Source organism: Corvus kubaryi, unplaced genomic scaffold (genome assembly GCF_017639235.1).
Source record: "Corvus kubaryi isolate FWS band 111438036 unplaced genomic scaffold, C.kubaryi_AGA036_p1.0 74, whole genome shotgun sequence".
Taxonomy (NCBI): domain Eukaryota; kingdom Metazoa; phylum Chordata; class Aves; order Passeriformes; family Corvidae; genus Corvus; species Corvus kubaryi.
Genome location: NW_024582061.1, coordinates 2729654 through 2741926, shown reverse-complemented (window position 1 = coordinate 2741926; position 12273 = coordinate 2729654). Strand labels below are relative to the sequence as shown.

The following is a 12273-nucleotide window of genomic DNA, read 5'->3' as shown; positions in this document are numbered from 1 at the left end:
CTGGCGTGTGATGCTCATGGTATTTTCCCACTTGTGAAAAAACAACTTTTCATTATATTGAGGTAGATTAGCACTTGGGAAGGATCAGTTTCAAAAATGTCCTGTTGAAAGTTGCCTGACAAGAGGGATAGCATTTCGTACTTGAAGACATTGAAATGTTTTTGTATTTTCTTAGGGAGGGTGAGATGGTGTGCCAAATACAATTTTGGATAATATGGGTCACTGGAGTAGAGATGAGGCATTGGTAACAGATGTAGCTATATATGGTGTCCTGAGACACCAGAGTCTTGTGTTTCAAAGAGGTAATTATGTTAATGTTCTTAAAACATCTGGATGATCTGTGCTAATTTCTTGTCAGCTGTGGAACCAATTCAGACAAGCTCTGTGAATATACCAGGGAGAGAATATCAGAGTGTTTTTAGCTTGAATGGAAAAAGGGGACTGAAGAAGCAGTTGCTAGAACTTAGAGTAAAAAAGCCCCAAATGTTTACTTTCCTCCCCCCATTCCCATAGCGTATGTTCTCAAGTCTCTGACAATTCAAGTGAATTCTGGAGGAAAGGAACATGACTTTTAGCCCTGTGTTTCAGTATGAAGGCCAAACTGTTGTCTTTGAGATGACTGAAAACATTGCATAGCCATAGCTCCTGGTACAGGCTGATGCTGTGCCTCCCGTCGGCCATAAATGTTTTCTTCGATGCTCTTGCTTGGGCTCAAAGGAAGCTTCTGTTCTTTGCACTTACAAAGGGAAGATGACATGCAAATCTCCATCTCATCATCACTGTGGTAAAATCAGTTTACTTCCGTGATAGTGGGACTGGTGAAATTGCTTGTCTTGAACTTGAAACATTGGCATTTGAAGGAGGTTTTTGTTCTCATACCACGAAGTATTTTGTGTATTCACTGTCACTCTTAGAAGAGTTTTTCCTAGCTCTGTCTGACATACTCTAATTAAATTTTTTCATATATACAGATTGTATGAGCTCTGTTAATCCCTGATTGGATTTCTTTCCCTCCTCTGACTATTTAGCAAGCCAGCAGCTGAGGGGAGTGACAGTGGCATTGGCACAATGACGCGTATTGGTAAACACCAACAGAATGGGTAATGAAGAACGTAGCTCTTCCTGAATCTTTCATACTTACAGAGAGAAGCCTGGAGGTTCCAACAGTGTTAAAAATGGATCAGAATGACAAAGTACATGTTATTTAACAATGCACAAAGCTTAAATGCATGTACTGTTGATTTTCGTTCAGATTGTGCCTGTAGTGTGGTATGAAAATGAATCTGTAGCTTCCCCAGCCTTGTTTGGTATCTGTAGCTGTACCAGTGGAAGATTTCTCACTGGTCTGTCCAGCAGTACTGAGGATCTGGTGCATGAGAAGTTCTTGTACAGTGTGTGGGGAAACATGCACAGTGGAACAAGGCACAGTTGTGAATAAAGTGTTTGCAACACTCAGGACGATCCTGAGTTACACCTGAGTTTCATCCCCAGTTGCCCCAGCTTTAGGTAACATTTTATCCTCCCATTTTGTATCAAGTTTTAGTTCTCTAATAATACAGTTATAATTTTATCTGTTTCTATGATGATTCTGTTGAAAAAGTATTTTTAAAAGTTGCCAAAGCCTTTTAATTAGGCTTTTCCCTCTACAGCAAGACGCTGTAATGTTTTCTTGATGATCTACAAGTTTGTGTGTCAGTTTTGGTTTGTAAATGGCATCTGGATCTTTCAGGATATGGCATGAAAAAATAAGCTATAAAGTGGGCCAGGTGTACTTCCTCCTTTGAGGATTTATCCGTTTTCATGGTTAGAGGTCATATATTTTTCTACCAGGAGAGGTCACCATGGTAGTTTGTAAAAGACTGATTTTTATTCTTATTTAATTGAAAAAGACCTTGCAACAAGAGAGCTTCTTAGCTTGTGGGATGACTTTCACTAATTGTGCCAGTCTAAAAGCAAGAACAAAATATTATTTTCATCATATACATGATGTTTTTACACACTGTGAGTAACAGCAGAGTAATTAATCAATTTGTATAATGACAGTGTTACAGGAGTAAGGGAAAAGTTTTCTCTGATTTAGTATCTTGATGTTAATTACTTTTTAAATTTAAGAATGCCAAGTGTATTCTTGACTTGGAGAAAATAGATTGGTTTTGCTATAAATCCTATTGATTCAACTTTGTTAATTTAGTTTTAATTGTGTGCCATGAAGGAGGTAATGTGGCCATTGCACTGGAATGAAGGAGGGATTGTAGATACTGCTTATCTCAACATGCTTTCCAATTCAGAGCACATAATCCAAATGTGGATCAGCACAGCATTTTCTGGCTAAATGGTAATGGCAAAACTGTGTTTGGCTAAATGGCAAAAGGACAAAATTGATCCTCTGGATTGGACCCAATGCTTGGTTATTTCAGTGTTGTGTCTCTGACAGTCTGTTTTCAATGAAAAAAAAAAAAATAGGAGACTTTTTAAAAAAACTATTCTATATTAAAATAGCTGAAGTGCTTCTGAGTCTCTTCTTTGGCTTTCACCAGGGGTCACCATGTTCTGCTCACATTCTCCTGCAGTTTTCTCAGGCTTGCTGGTTAAGACTTTGAAGGGCACGTGATATCCTACAAGCAGAGCCACAAGCAAGGATAGTGCTAGTGTTCCAGCTTCCATCACCTTTCCTGTTTCAGCAGGGCTGGATCCCAGATTCCAGTGGTTTTTCTGGATGAGTTCAGGCCCTGTGGTACCTCTTCCTTTTGGAGACAGGCTTTATGCATCTGCTTTCCTCCGAGGGGTTTCTTTGGTGGAAGAAGCACCACCATCTCTCCCAAACACGTGAACACCTGTAGTTCACAGCACTGTTGCACCAGAGGGTACACAATTCCCTCAAAGACTCTATTTTCAGAGTCCTCACTTGTTGCCTCTATTGTTAGCCCTTACTGCCCTCTTGGTTGCTGCAAATTCCCATGTAGTGACTACGTTTAGCATGGATTAACACTTCCATGTTTGCAAATTCTGTTGGAGAAGAGGCTGAGATGTGAAGTTAGAAGTTCCCACACCAGCTGCTGCTTAAGTTTTTCAGGCCAGAGACTCACATTGTGGCTGTATTTAGGAGACAGGGCTTAAGAGTAGGATCTTGTGGAAGATGTTTTTGGCTGCAGATGGGTCCTTGTTGTTATGTGGCTTTCCCAAAGTCACTGCTCAGTTTGGGGTTTATATGATTTTTTCTGCATCACATGCCATGAACACGCACATCCTCCTGCTCTAAATATAGGCAAGGCTGTCCAAAGTACTCAAACTTCAGAGTGCCAAGTGATAATTGGCTTACTTAAGCCAGCTAAGGCATGTCACTATTTAACTGCTCTGGTTCTGAACTGGACATCAGTGTGGCTTTTCTCTTTGGAATAACACCATTTTCAAAGTGAGGGTTTTGAAAGGAGACCACACGTCTGCAGTGGAGGAGCTCTCTTGTTGCTTTTTGTTTGTCTCTACTTTTGCCCCATCTCCCATCTAAGCTGTGTAGTCAGGTCATCAAGTTCTGGGTCACCTCCAAACTGTAGCAGAGGAGAAACAAGGTTGCAAAAAGCTTAATTGAGTGGTCTCTGTGATTTATGGTGAAGTGAGTGTATTCTAATATGCTTGAGGGCATTTTCTCCATGCTGTCAAAGCAGTCAGGGTTAGAAAGTTGAAAAGGAGGAATTTTTATCTATTTCCTGCCTTTGTGCCAGTTTGTAATTCTAAATCTGGTCTTTGCCATATAGCATGAACACTTCGGGCCTTCCCCAGCTCTGTTTGATAAAGTGATTGCACTTTGGTAGTGCAATACATGAAATTCACAGGCAGTCTTCCTGGTGGCCTCATCACATCATTTCTTACAGCTGATAATGGATTTCTTACAGGGTATCCCATAATAATTCGTGGCATTTCGTGATATTTGGGCAGTGTGTATTTCCTGGGTGACTGCAGGTGTTTGTGAGGTGTCCAGTCCCATAAAGACACTGACAGGCAAACTGCCTCAGGAGAAAATACATCAATTCCTCTATACCATGGGAGACCCAGACTCCACAAGTGCAGAATACACATGAGTAAAAAGAACCTTATGGCTCATAAGCATTTGCTGTATTCTTTTACTCTTGTAAACTTCTGAGAGAGAAAGCAAGGAGGAGAATCCCTGTTTCTTTCTGAGCTTCTTGTTGGTCTGTGGGAAGATGAAAAAATAGATCAGGAATATTATATTATTACAATACAAAGCACTATTAAAATAGAGATGGAATATTGTTTCATACATTAAATATATTAGGAAAAAAATTGAGTCCATGAGTCTTTCAACACATTCCATAAGCTCAAGTTGTCTGCTGAGTGATCTTGCTGAGTTGCCATTGTTTATCTGGAATCAAATGCAACTCTCAAGCTTCTCAATGTGAATTATAATTCAATTATTCTTGTGGGTTAAATTACCTTGTGCCTGATGCACCACAGAACATAATGAATGATTTCTGTGTGCTTTGCAGATGTCTGAAATAGAAATCTGTGTGCAGTAAGTAAGGCTGAGACTAATTAACGAAGGGCCAACTCGTAATTCCCTTAGTCAGCTTTGACTCACTGGGGCTCTGTGGAGTTCTCTGTGCAAAGGGGTTTCAGAATGTGGCCAAGAGACTTGAGAAAGTCTCTTGGCAGTGAGGGGAAGGTGGAGAGAGACATGCAGATTTTTTTCAGTTCCTCTCCTCAAAATATTGATACCCTCTCAAATCAAAAGGTTAAGAAACATAGAAATAATTATTTAAAATTCTGAAGTGCATATTCATGTTGGATAGATTCCACCCCAGGAGCAAAGCTAAACCCTTCCCCTCCTACCAGAGGTGGTCCCTTCAGGGACATGCTGGGGGGAGCTGGAAGGCTTCTGTGGATCTATAGGGAAGTTAAGAATTCCAGGCACTAACCTACTGAATCTCCTTCATTCTCTATTTGATTGTATTTGCCTTAGTGGTATTTTTTCAGAATTAAGCAATTGAGAAAAAGAGTCCTGCTCAAAAATAGTTGGGGCTGTAGTTGATTTTCTTTGGAGAAAAGTTGTTACCTGCTTAAATAGGATTAAAAAATAACTCTTCCTCTGTGAGTCACCCAGCTCACTTGAATGTGGCTGTTACAGAGGGAGCACCATGTGCTTCCCTCATGAGTGTACAGCTTCATTCCATGCAGGAAACAGCAAATAGCAATAAAATGAAAGACAGGCATGCTCCTGGTAGGAAGTCAGCAAATTCATCATATTTATCAGGTGTGCATGGAAATGTTTTATTTTTAATTTTTTTAGGAAATGTTAAATCCATTTGTATCCAAACAACTGGCTTCTAAAGTTTGAGTGCATTGGTTTCACCTAAAAGTTGTAAGTGTGACTAAGCTAATGGTACTATAGGACACTTAGCAGCATTTGGCATTTTTCTTCTCTGTGTTGGGTATTCTATTTTCACATAGGATGTCTGTCATCTCTGTAAGAGCCAGCATGATGGTAGAAAATAAATATTTTCAGTATCAGTAGGTTTTCGTAGCATTTGAGTAGCTATTAAACTAAACAGGTCACTAAATGGACATTTTCAACTGTAAGGACTGGAAAACCTTGAAGACAGGTTATCAGATTAAATCTGGGGCATAAGTACACGTGTGCAAACATTTGGACTATTAAACCTTTATGCCTCTTTCTGAGGCTTCATTGTCTGGAGCTGCCATTCCTTGATTGAATCTCCGTGAGCACACACTATTCATTTAGCCATCCCACTTCCTCCTTTTACCCCAGCACCTAAATATTCCAATAAAAAAAGTGAAGAGAGCCTTGTGTGTGCTCTCCACCTAAAACACAGCTGCAGCTGAGAAAATACCCTTCTTTTTCATGTGTGCACTTTAATCACTCCAGCGAACTTCCCTCTCCTGCTTCTCCAGTGCAGTTATCCATAACCAAAGTGGGATAGATTATAAATTCCAGGTTATATATTTAATTTACACACACACACACACACACACACACATACCTGTGTAAAAGTGTTGGGTTTCTGTGTTAGTGTGCGCATTTTTTTATTTGGTCGTCAGTGACATTCTTGGACAGAAAGCTGATGGCTTTTCCACAAGGGTTTTTTATTTGACTGATTGAATTAGATACGGGTGGAAGCTATTTGTATACATATTTCCCTTTAAGCTTATTTTTGCATTTTTTTCATTAAATTAATAAAATGAAATTATACTAATAGCAGCATGAACATGACTATGTATTATTTTATTATTAATTTGAGGTGAGGAGGGAAGACTTATGCAGTGGCTAGACTTCAGAAAACTAAAAATACTTCAAAGATGAAATTAATTTAAGGGCAAGGACTATTATAGGTGTGCTTTGGGTCTTTTTCCCAGACAAGAGGGAGAAACACAGAATAATGGAATGCTGCTACTGACTTTAGCAGAGGCGTTAGATAGCACATACTCAGTTTAAAATCTGTAATTAAATTCTTTTGTTGGTATTCCTGTGGCAATTTGAGTTGCCATGATCAAAACAGGAAGAGACTGTGACAATGTGAGTGTGAAGAATCAAGTCTGATAATGGCTCTTATTTTTATGAAGTAATGGTTTGTTCCCACTCGTTATTTTTGATTTCAGTTTCATTAGAAGAGTTCATCCCTGGCTTTCTGTTGATGCAAAACTGCTTTCCAGGTTTCCAGGATCTGCTCAGAATCCTTCATCATGCGTTTCTTCCTTGACCACTTCCAGGAGAAGTGGAAAAATACTGCTGGGAGCCTAAATCAAAAGGGTCTGTGGGTTCCTTGTAAGTGTAATCCCATTTTGAAAGCAAGAGTTCTGGAAAATTGCAGAAAGATGGAGAAAGATCTCAAAGTGACACACAGATGGATGTGAATTTAGTTTGCAGATTGTTTTTGCTGATTTTGTTCTGGTTCATATTTTGTCCACAAGTTCTCACCATCATTTGTTACCATTTCAGTGAGCATTAGTACTTTTTCCTGACTTTCCAGAAAATTGCTGGGTTGTTGTTTTTTCCCTTCACCAGAAGGTAAATGAGAGGCAATAAATTTAAGGCTCTGAAAAGTGTTTATGTGTAGAAGAGGAAAAGGAGGGAGGTTAGGGCTGTTTTTTGAAGGTGAATTTAGTGAGGTGAAGCTTGAACAGCCTTGGCAGCTCTGGAAATGGATGTCTCCTATCTTGCATTAGGAGTACACACAACAAGAGTGTAAATGTCATAGTCTTCCTTGGTTTTTTGAGGGACCACCTGCAGTGCTGTGCTGTTCGTCCAGTTTCCATGCTTTTTTGGTCTTTGGCCTTTTTGAGGCTGCCAACAAATGTGTTAATGGCTGTGGTTTTTGGTAATGTGGACACCTGTCCAGGACAAAATGAACTGTGATTAGTAATTAATGTCAAATTTGTTGAAGATGGAAGTTCCTGCTTTTCCTCCTTCATGTCAACAATTTATTTTTCCTTTCCATGGACTGCGCAACCTTATTGACTTCATCAGGGTTTTCTGGACATAACCAAGAGGGCTTCTGAGAATAAGATATCCTCAGGCCAGATGTAGTTTTAATTTCAGCTTTTAAAAGTGCCCTCAGAGGATAATCAAGGAAAATCTAAGAAGTTTTTGCTTCCTTGGCACTTCTCTACTTGTCTCCTTTCTACACAACTTTTCACCTAAGTGACCCAGTGTTTGTAATATGCAGGTCCATGAAAATGATTCTTCCACTGCCATAAACAGTGGTCTGCTTCCCTTGGTGGAAATAAGCGATTCCTAAGGAGAAAAACAAAATGCTACTAACAGGAACCTGCTAAAAATCTAGACAATTTAATAAGTGAGAGACTATTTTGCAAGATTCCAGAAATGCAAGAATTGTTTTGTTTGGAGATTGTTTTTGGGCTTTGATTTGACTATTATACTTGAATTAATATTTCTGTTTAGATTGCAAACAGAATGCAAACTTAGAATTAGTTGTGGGTGTTCTAGATAATACATACACTAAAAAATGAAACTTGGGGAGTTAATTTGCTGTGTATTTTCTTGTGCTTCTGCCTTGAAAATGGCTGTAAGATTTCTTAGTTTTGTACTAATCCTTGGTTTTAGTCAGGCTGAAAGTAGCATGCAAAAAAAGAGGAAGACTGTGCATATTTTCTTGGTTCTCATCCCAGGCAATCAAGGAGGCAGAAGTGAATACAGAATTGTTAACCTAACTTTGTTAAAGATCAAAATTGACATGAATTTTTGCGTATTAGTGTAGAGTTTTTTCTTTATTTCAGCTTTGAAATATTTTGGTCTCTCTTAAGCCATTCAGAATGTCAGTTTTAAAATCCAATTGGTATTGTCATTCAGTGAAAATTGTGATTTAAGCATGTTTTGCTTTTTGGGTGCTTTAGAATTCCCCAGGTGCAGATTGCAAGCACGTTGAAGTTAAAATGCAAACATTTTCCAGGGCTGTAGCTCATGAAGTATGTGTTTGGTGACTCTGAATTACTGGATATGGTTTGGGTTGGAGCAAAGCCTAGAAGCCGTGCTTGGGTTGTGCTACCACACTGCAACAGAGAGGAAAACAAGGAAGGGAGGAACAAAGATCTCACTGAATGCCCACCTTGTGATCTTTACTCATCTGTTTTCTTGAGAAGTATTTCAAAGTACGCATATCCTTGGTCATGCACGAGTGCTTCACAATGCAGAGCTGTAAAGGGGTGCAATATTAAAATACCGATAATTCATTTATTTACATGCTGGATATACAGCTCACCACAGTCACCAATCCTTATGGGTGATTTTGTCTTCCCAGATATCAACTGGGAATGTCATACAGAGGACTCATACAGGAATGTCATAAAGCAAGTTTCTGAGTATGTTGAAGATAACTTCTTGGTGTAGGTGGTTGAGTAGGAAAGGTACCCTCCTGGATTTGTTGTTTGAGAGGGACTTGTAGGCAAAGTGGTGGGTGGTGGTTGTGTCTTGGTCACCGTGACCTTGAAGGAGCTGAGTTTCAAAAGTTGGTGATAGAAGAGAAACTGTCAGCAAAAGTTTGATCCTGGATGTGTGGAGAGCAGTAGGGGCTGGTTTGTAAAGTCTCTTGGGAATCTGCTTTTGGAGGTATTGGGGACTCTGAATGCTGGCCACCTTCTCAGAGCCTTCTCCTAAGAGCACAGGAGCAGGCAATTCCAAAGGGTTGGAAGTCAAGCAAAGCAGGGCAGAAGAGCAGCTTGGCTGAGCAGGGATCTTGTAGAACTTAGGCAGGAAAGGGGAGTATATGGGAGGACAGGTGTCACGAGAGGAGATTCTGTCCCCAAGGTAAGGAGAAAATTAGTGCAGCAAAAGCTCAATTGGAGTTCAAGCAGGCCAGCACTGGGAAGGACAATAAAAAGGACTTTTAAAAATATGTTCATAGCAAAAGGGGAATCAGAAATAGCATTGGGACATGGCTTGATGAGATTGGTCACCTCAAAAATAGCCATGTGGACAAAGCAGACATTTAATGTCCTTTTCACCTCTGCCTTCAACAACGATGGGCCCTGCGAAGTCTGGAGTTCTGTTGGGATACCATGACTGGGGGGATGATAAAACTTCAGTCCACCTTGATTTTGTTTGAGACTTGCTGATACAGCTGGATGTGCATAAATCATGGGGCGTGGTGGGATGCATTCCAGGATACTGAAAGACCTGGCAGATGTCATTGTGGGACCTCACTCCATTTATTTTTCAATGGTGTTGGGAGTCTGGAGAGGTTCCAGCAAACTGAAAGCTGGCAAGTGTTATCCCAGTTTTCAAGGACAAGAGGGAAGTCCCTGGTGATACAGACATGTCAGTCTCACTGCAGTGCCTGGTAAAATTATGGAGAAGGTTGTTTTGGGAGTTACTGAAAAACACTTGAGAGACAACACAGTCATTGGTTACAGCCAGCACAAGTTCATGGGGGAAATTCCTGCTTAAACAACTCAAATTTATCCATAGTTGACTAAGGAAAGTCAGAAAATGTGGGGTTTTTTGGATTTCAGCAAAGCTTTTGGTCCTGTCTGCATGGAATCCTTCTGGATAAACACTCAACAAGCCCATGGTGCACTGGGTGAGAAATGGGCACAAAGAGTTGGCAGTAAACAGGGTTACATCAGCCTGGCACTCAGTCACTGGGGGGACTCCAGGGCTCAACTTTACAGACAGTGCTCTCCAGTATTTTTTAAAATGATCTAGACTCAGAAATCGAATACACATTGAGTTAGTTTGACAGCAGTACTAGACTGGGGAGAGCTGTGAACTCCCCTGAGGGTACAGAGGCCTCACAGAGAGGTCTGGATAGACCAGAGAGCTGGGAAATCACCAACAGTATGAAAATTTACAGAAGCAAGTGCTTTATTCTCCCCCTGTTCTGGTTATACCTACGCATTGTGGGACAAGAGGCTAGAGAGCAGCCCTACAGAAAGAGGTGTGGGGGTTTTGATGGCAAGTTCAAAGTGAGTCACCAGTGTGCCCTGGCAGCAAAAAGGGTCACCTGTGTCCTGGAGTGCACAGGGTGGAAGGAGGGGATTGTCCCACCCTGCTCTGCACTGCTGCAGCCCCACCTCGAGTTCGGGGGGCAGTTTTGGGTGTCTCAACAGAAGAATGACATCAGAACATGAGAGTGTGTCCAGAGGAGGGCAACCAAGGTGGGGCAAGGCCTGGAGGGCAAGGCTTGGGAGGAAGTGTCTGAGGTGTGGGGGTTTGTCCACCTTGGAGAAGAGGAGCTTGAGGAGTGACCTACCGCAGTGGCAGCTTCCTCAAGGCAGGCAGAGCAGGAGGCTCTGATCTCCTCTCTCTGGTGGCCAGGGACCCAAGGAAAGGGAATGAACCTGCACCAGGGGGCATTCAGAGGGGACATGAGGAAATGGTTCTTCCCTGAGAGTGTGCTTGGTCACTGGAATGGGTTCCCCAGGGAGTGCCTGAGAGAGCTCCTGGGTGACACCTTCAGTCACACAGTTTAGTTTCAGATGGCCCTGCGAGGATCATCCCGCCTGCTGATCTCCATGGGTCCCTTCCAACTTGATGTGTTCTGTGATTCTATATAAAAGTTGACCTTACTTTCTGATTTTATGTTCATAAATTCTTTCTCATCATCTAGAAATGCTTCATATGCTTGTAAGTTTTAGGAGTGATATACTTGTAGCCTCCCACTAGTCCTTGTTTTTTAAAATTTTAAGTTTTGGAAAGAAACAGAAGAAGAATAATACTGTGTTTTTCCCTATGATATACTGAAGGAATGGAGCTTAAACCATCCATTTATTCATGCAAATCACATTCAGGTACTGATTATCTCTCCCTTTTATTTACTGCCTGGCATATGCATATAAAAAGTGAACAGATTAGACAAAATCCTTTTTATTGCATCATTTGTCTTGACAAGCTCATCTGTATTAGTCCTATGAATAAATTAGATATGCAACCTGTACTCTGACTCTTAATGAAAAGAACTCAACTCTGATCTCTTCTCCTTTTCCCTGTGTTAGGAAATAGTTCTGGTGGTGTTTTTTGGTGCTGAGTACCTGGTCCGGCTGTGGTCTGCAGGCTGCAGGAGTAAATATGTTGGCTTCCAGGGAAGAATCCAGTTTGCCAGGAAGCCAATATCCATCATTGGTAAGACTTAAACTCTTTTGCAACCCCACCTCTTTGTTGTAAATAAAAATTTCAACTTCTGCAGGGGCCTTACTGCAGTTGTGAGCTACACCTGCCCCTCAACATTTATCTGCTTTGTGATTTCTCTTCTTTTGGGTTGCTAGAACTGAACACTTAAAATATGGCTAAGGGAGACATCAGCCTTAGAAAGGCAGGATTATAAAGTGGAGAAATGAATAAATCTTGGGTAATTGAAGAAAATTGTTAAGATTTTGAACACAAAATCCTTCCTGGGGTACAAACAAATTCTTCGTCTGCCTCTAGAGCTGATCTAGTTTTGTGACCTAACCATGAGGCCTATAAGGTACCATTTTTACTCCTCATCATGTTCTTGATTTCTCTCTCAGTTGAGAAGTGCTTCTTAGGTGGGTATGTTAGAGAAAATGATAGTCTCATTGAACTGTGGTTTCAAGTGGTTCTTTCTGCTGGTATTGTGCTTCTACTACAGTAAATATTCATGTTTGTATTGGAGCCCTTGGGGGAGACACAGTGGGTTTTGTTAAGAAAAGCTAAGAATGGCTACAGCTGGTTGTGCACTCACAGGTATCAGTACTTTATTTAACCTTTGAAATTCCCCTAAGAATATAATACACTGAAAATCAAGGTTTAATTTTCCATATCAAATG

The 12273-nt window shown here is 40.8% G+C and overlaps 1 protein-coding gene across 1 annotated transcript in view; it reads left to right on the top strand.

Annotated features, from left to right (window-relative positions):
* Window positions 1–12273, top strand: part of LOC121675588 (potassium voltage-gated channel subfamily KQT member 1-like) — a gene marked incomplete at its 5' end in the record, with an annotated part of 80265 nt that overhangs the window by 18788 nt on the left and 49204 nt on the right. The window contains one exon of the mRNA XM_042051156.1: window positions 11482–11608. Coding sequence (XP_041907090.1) covers window positions 11482–11608 — 127 coding nt within the window. The remainder of the gene's footprint in view (window positions 1–11481; window positions 11609–12273) is intronic.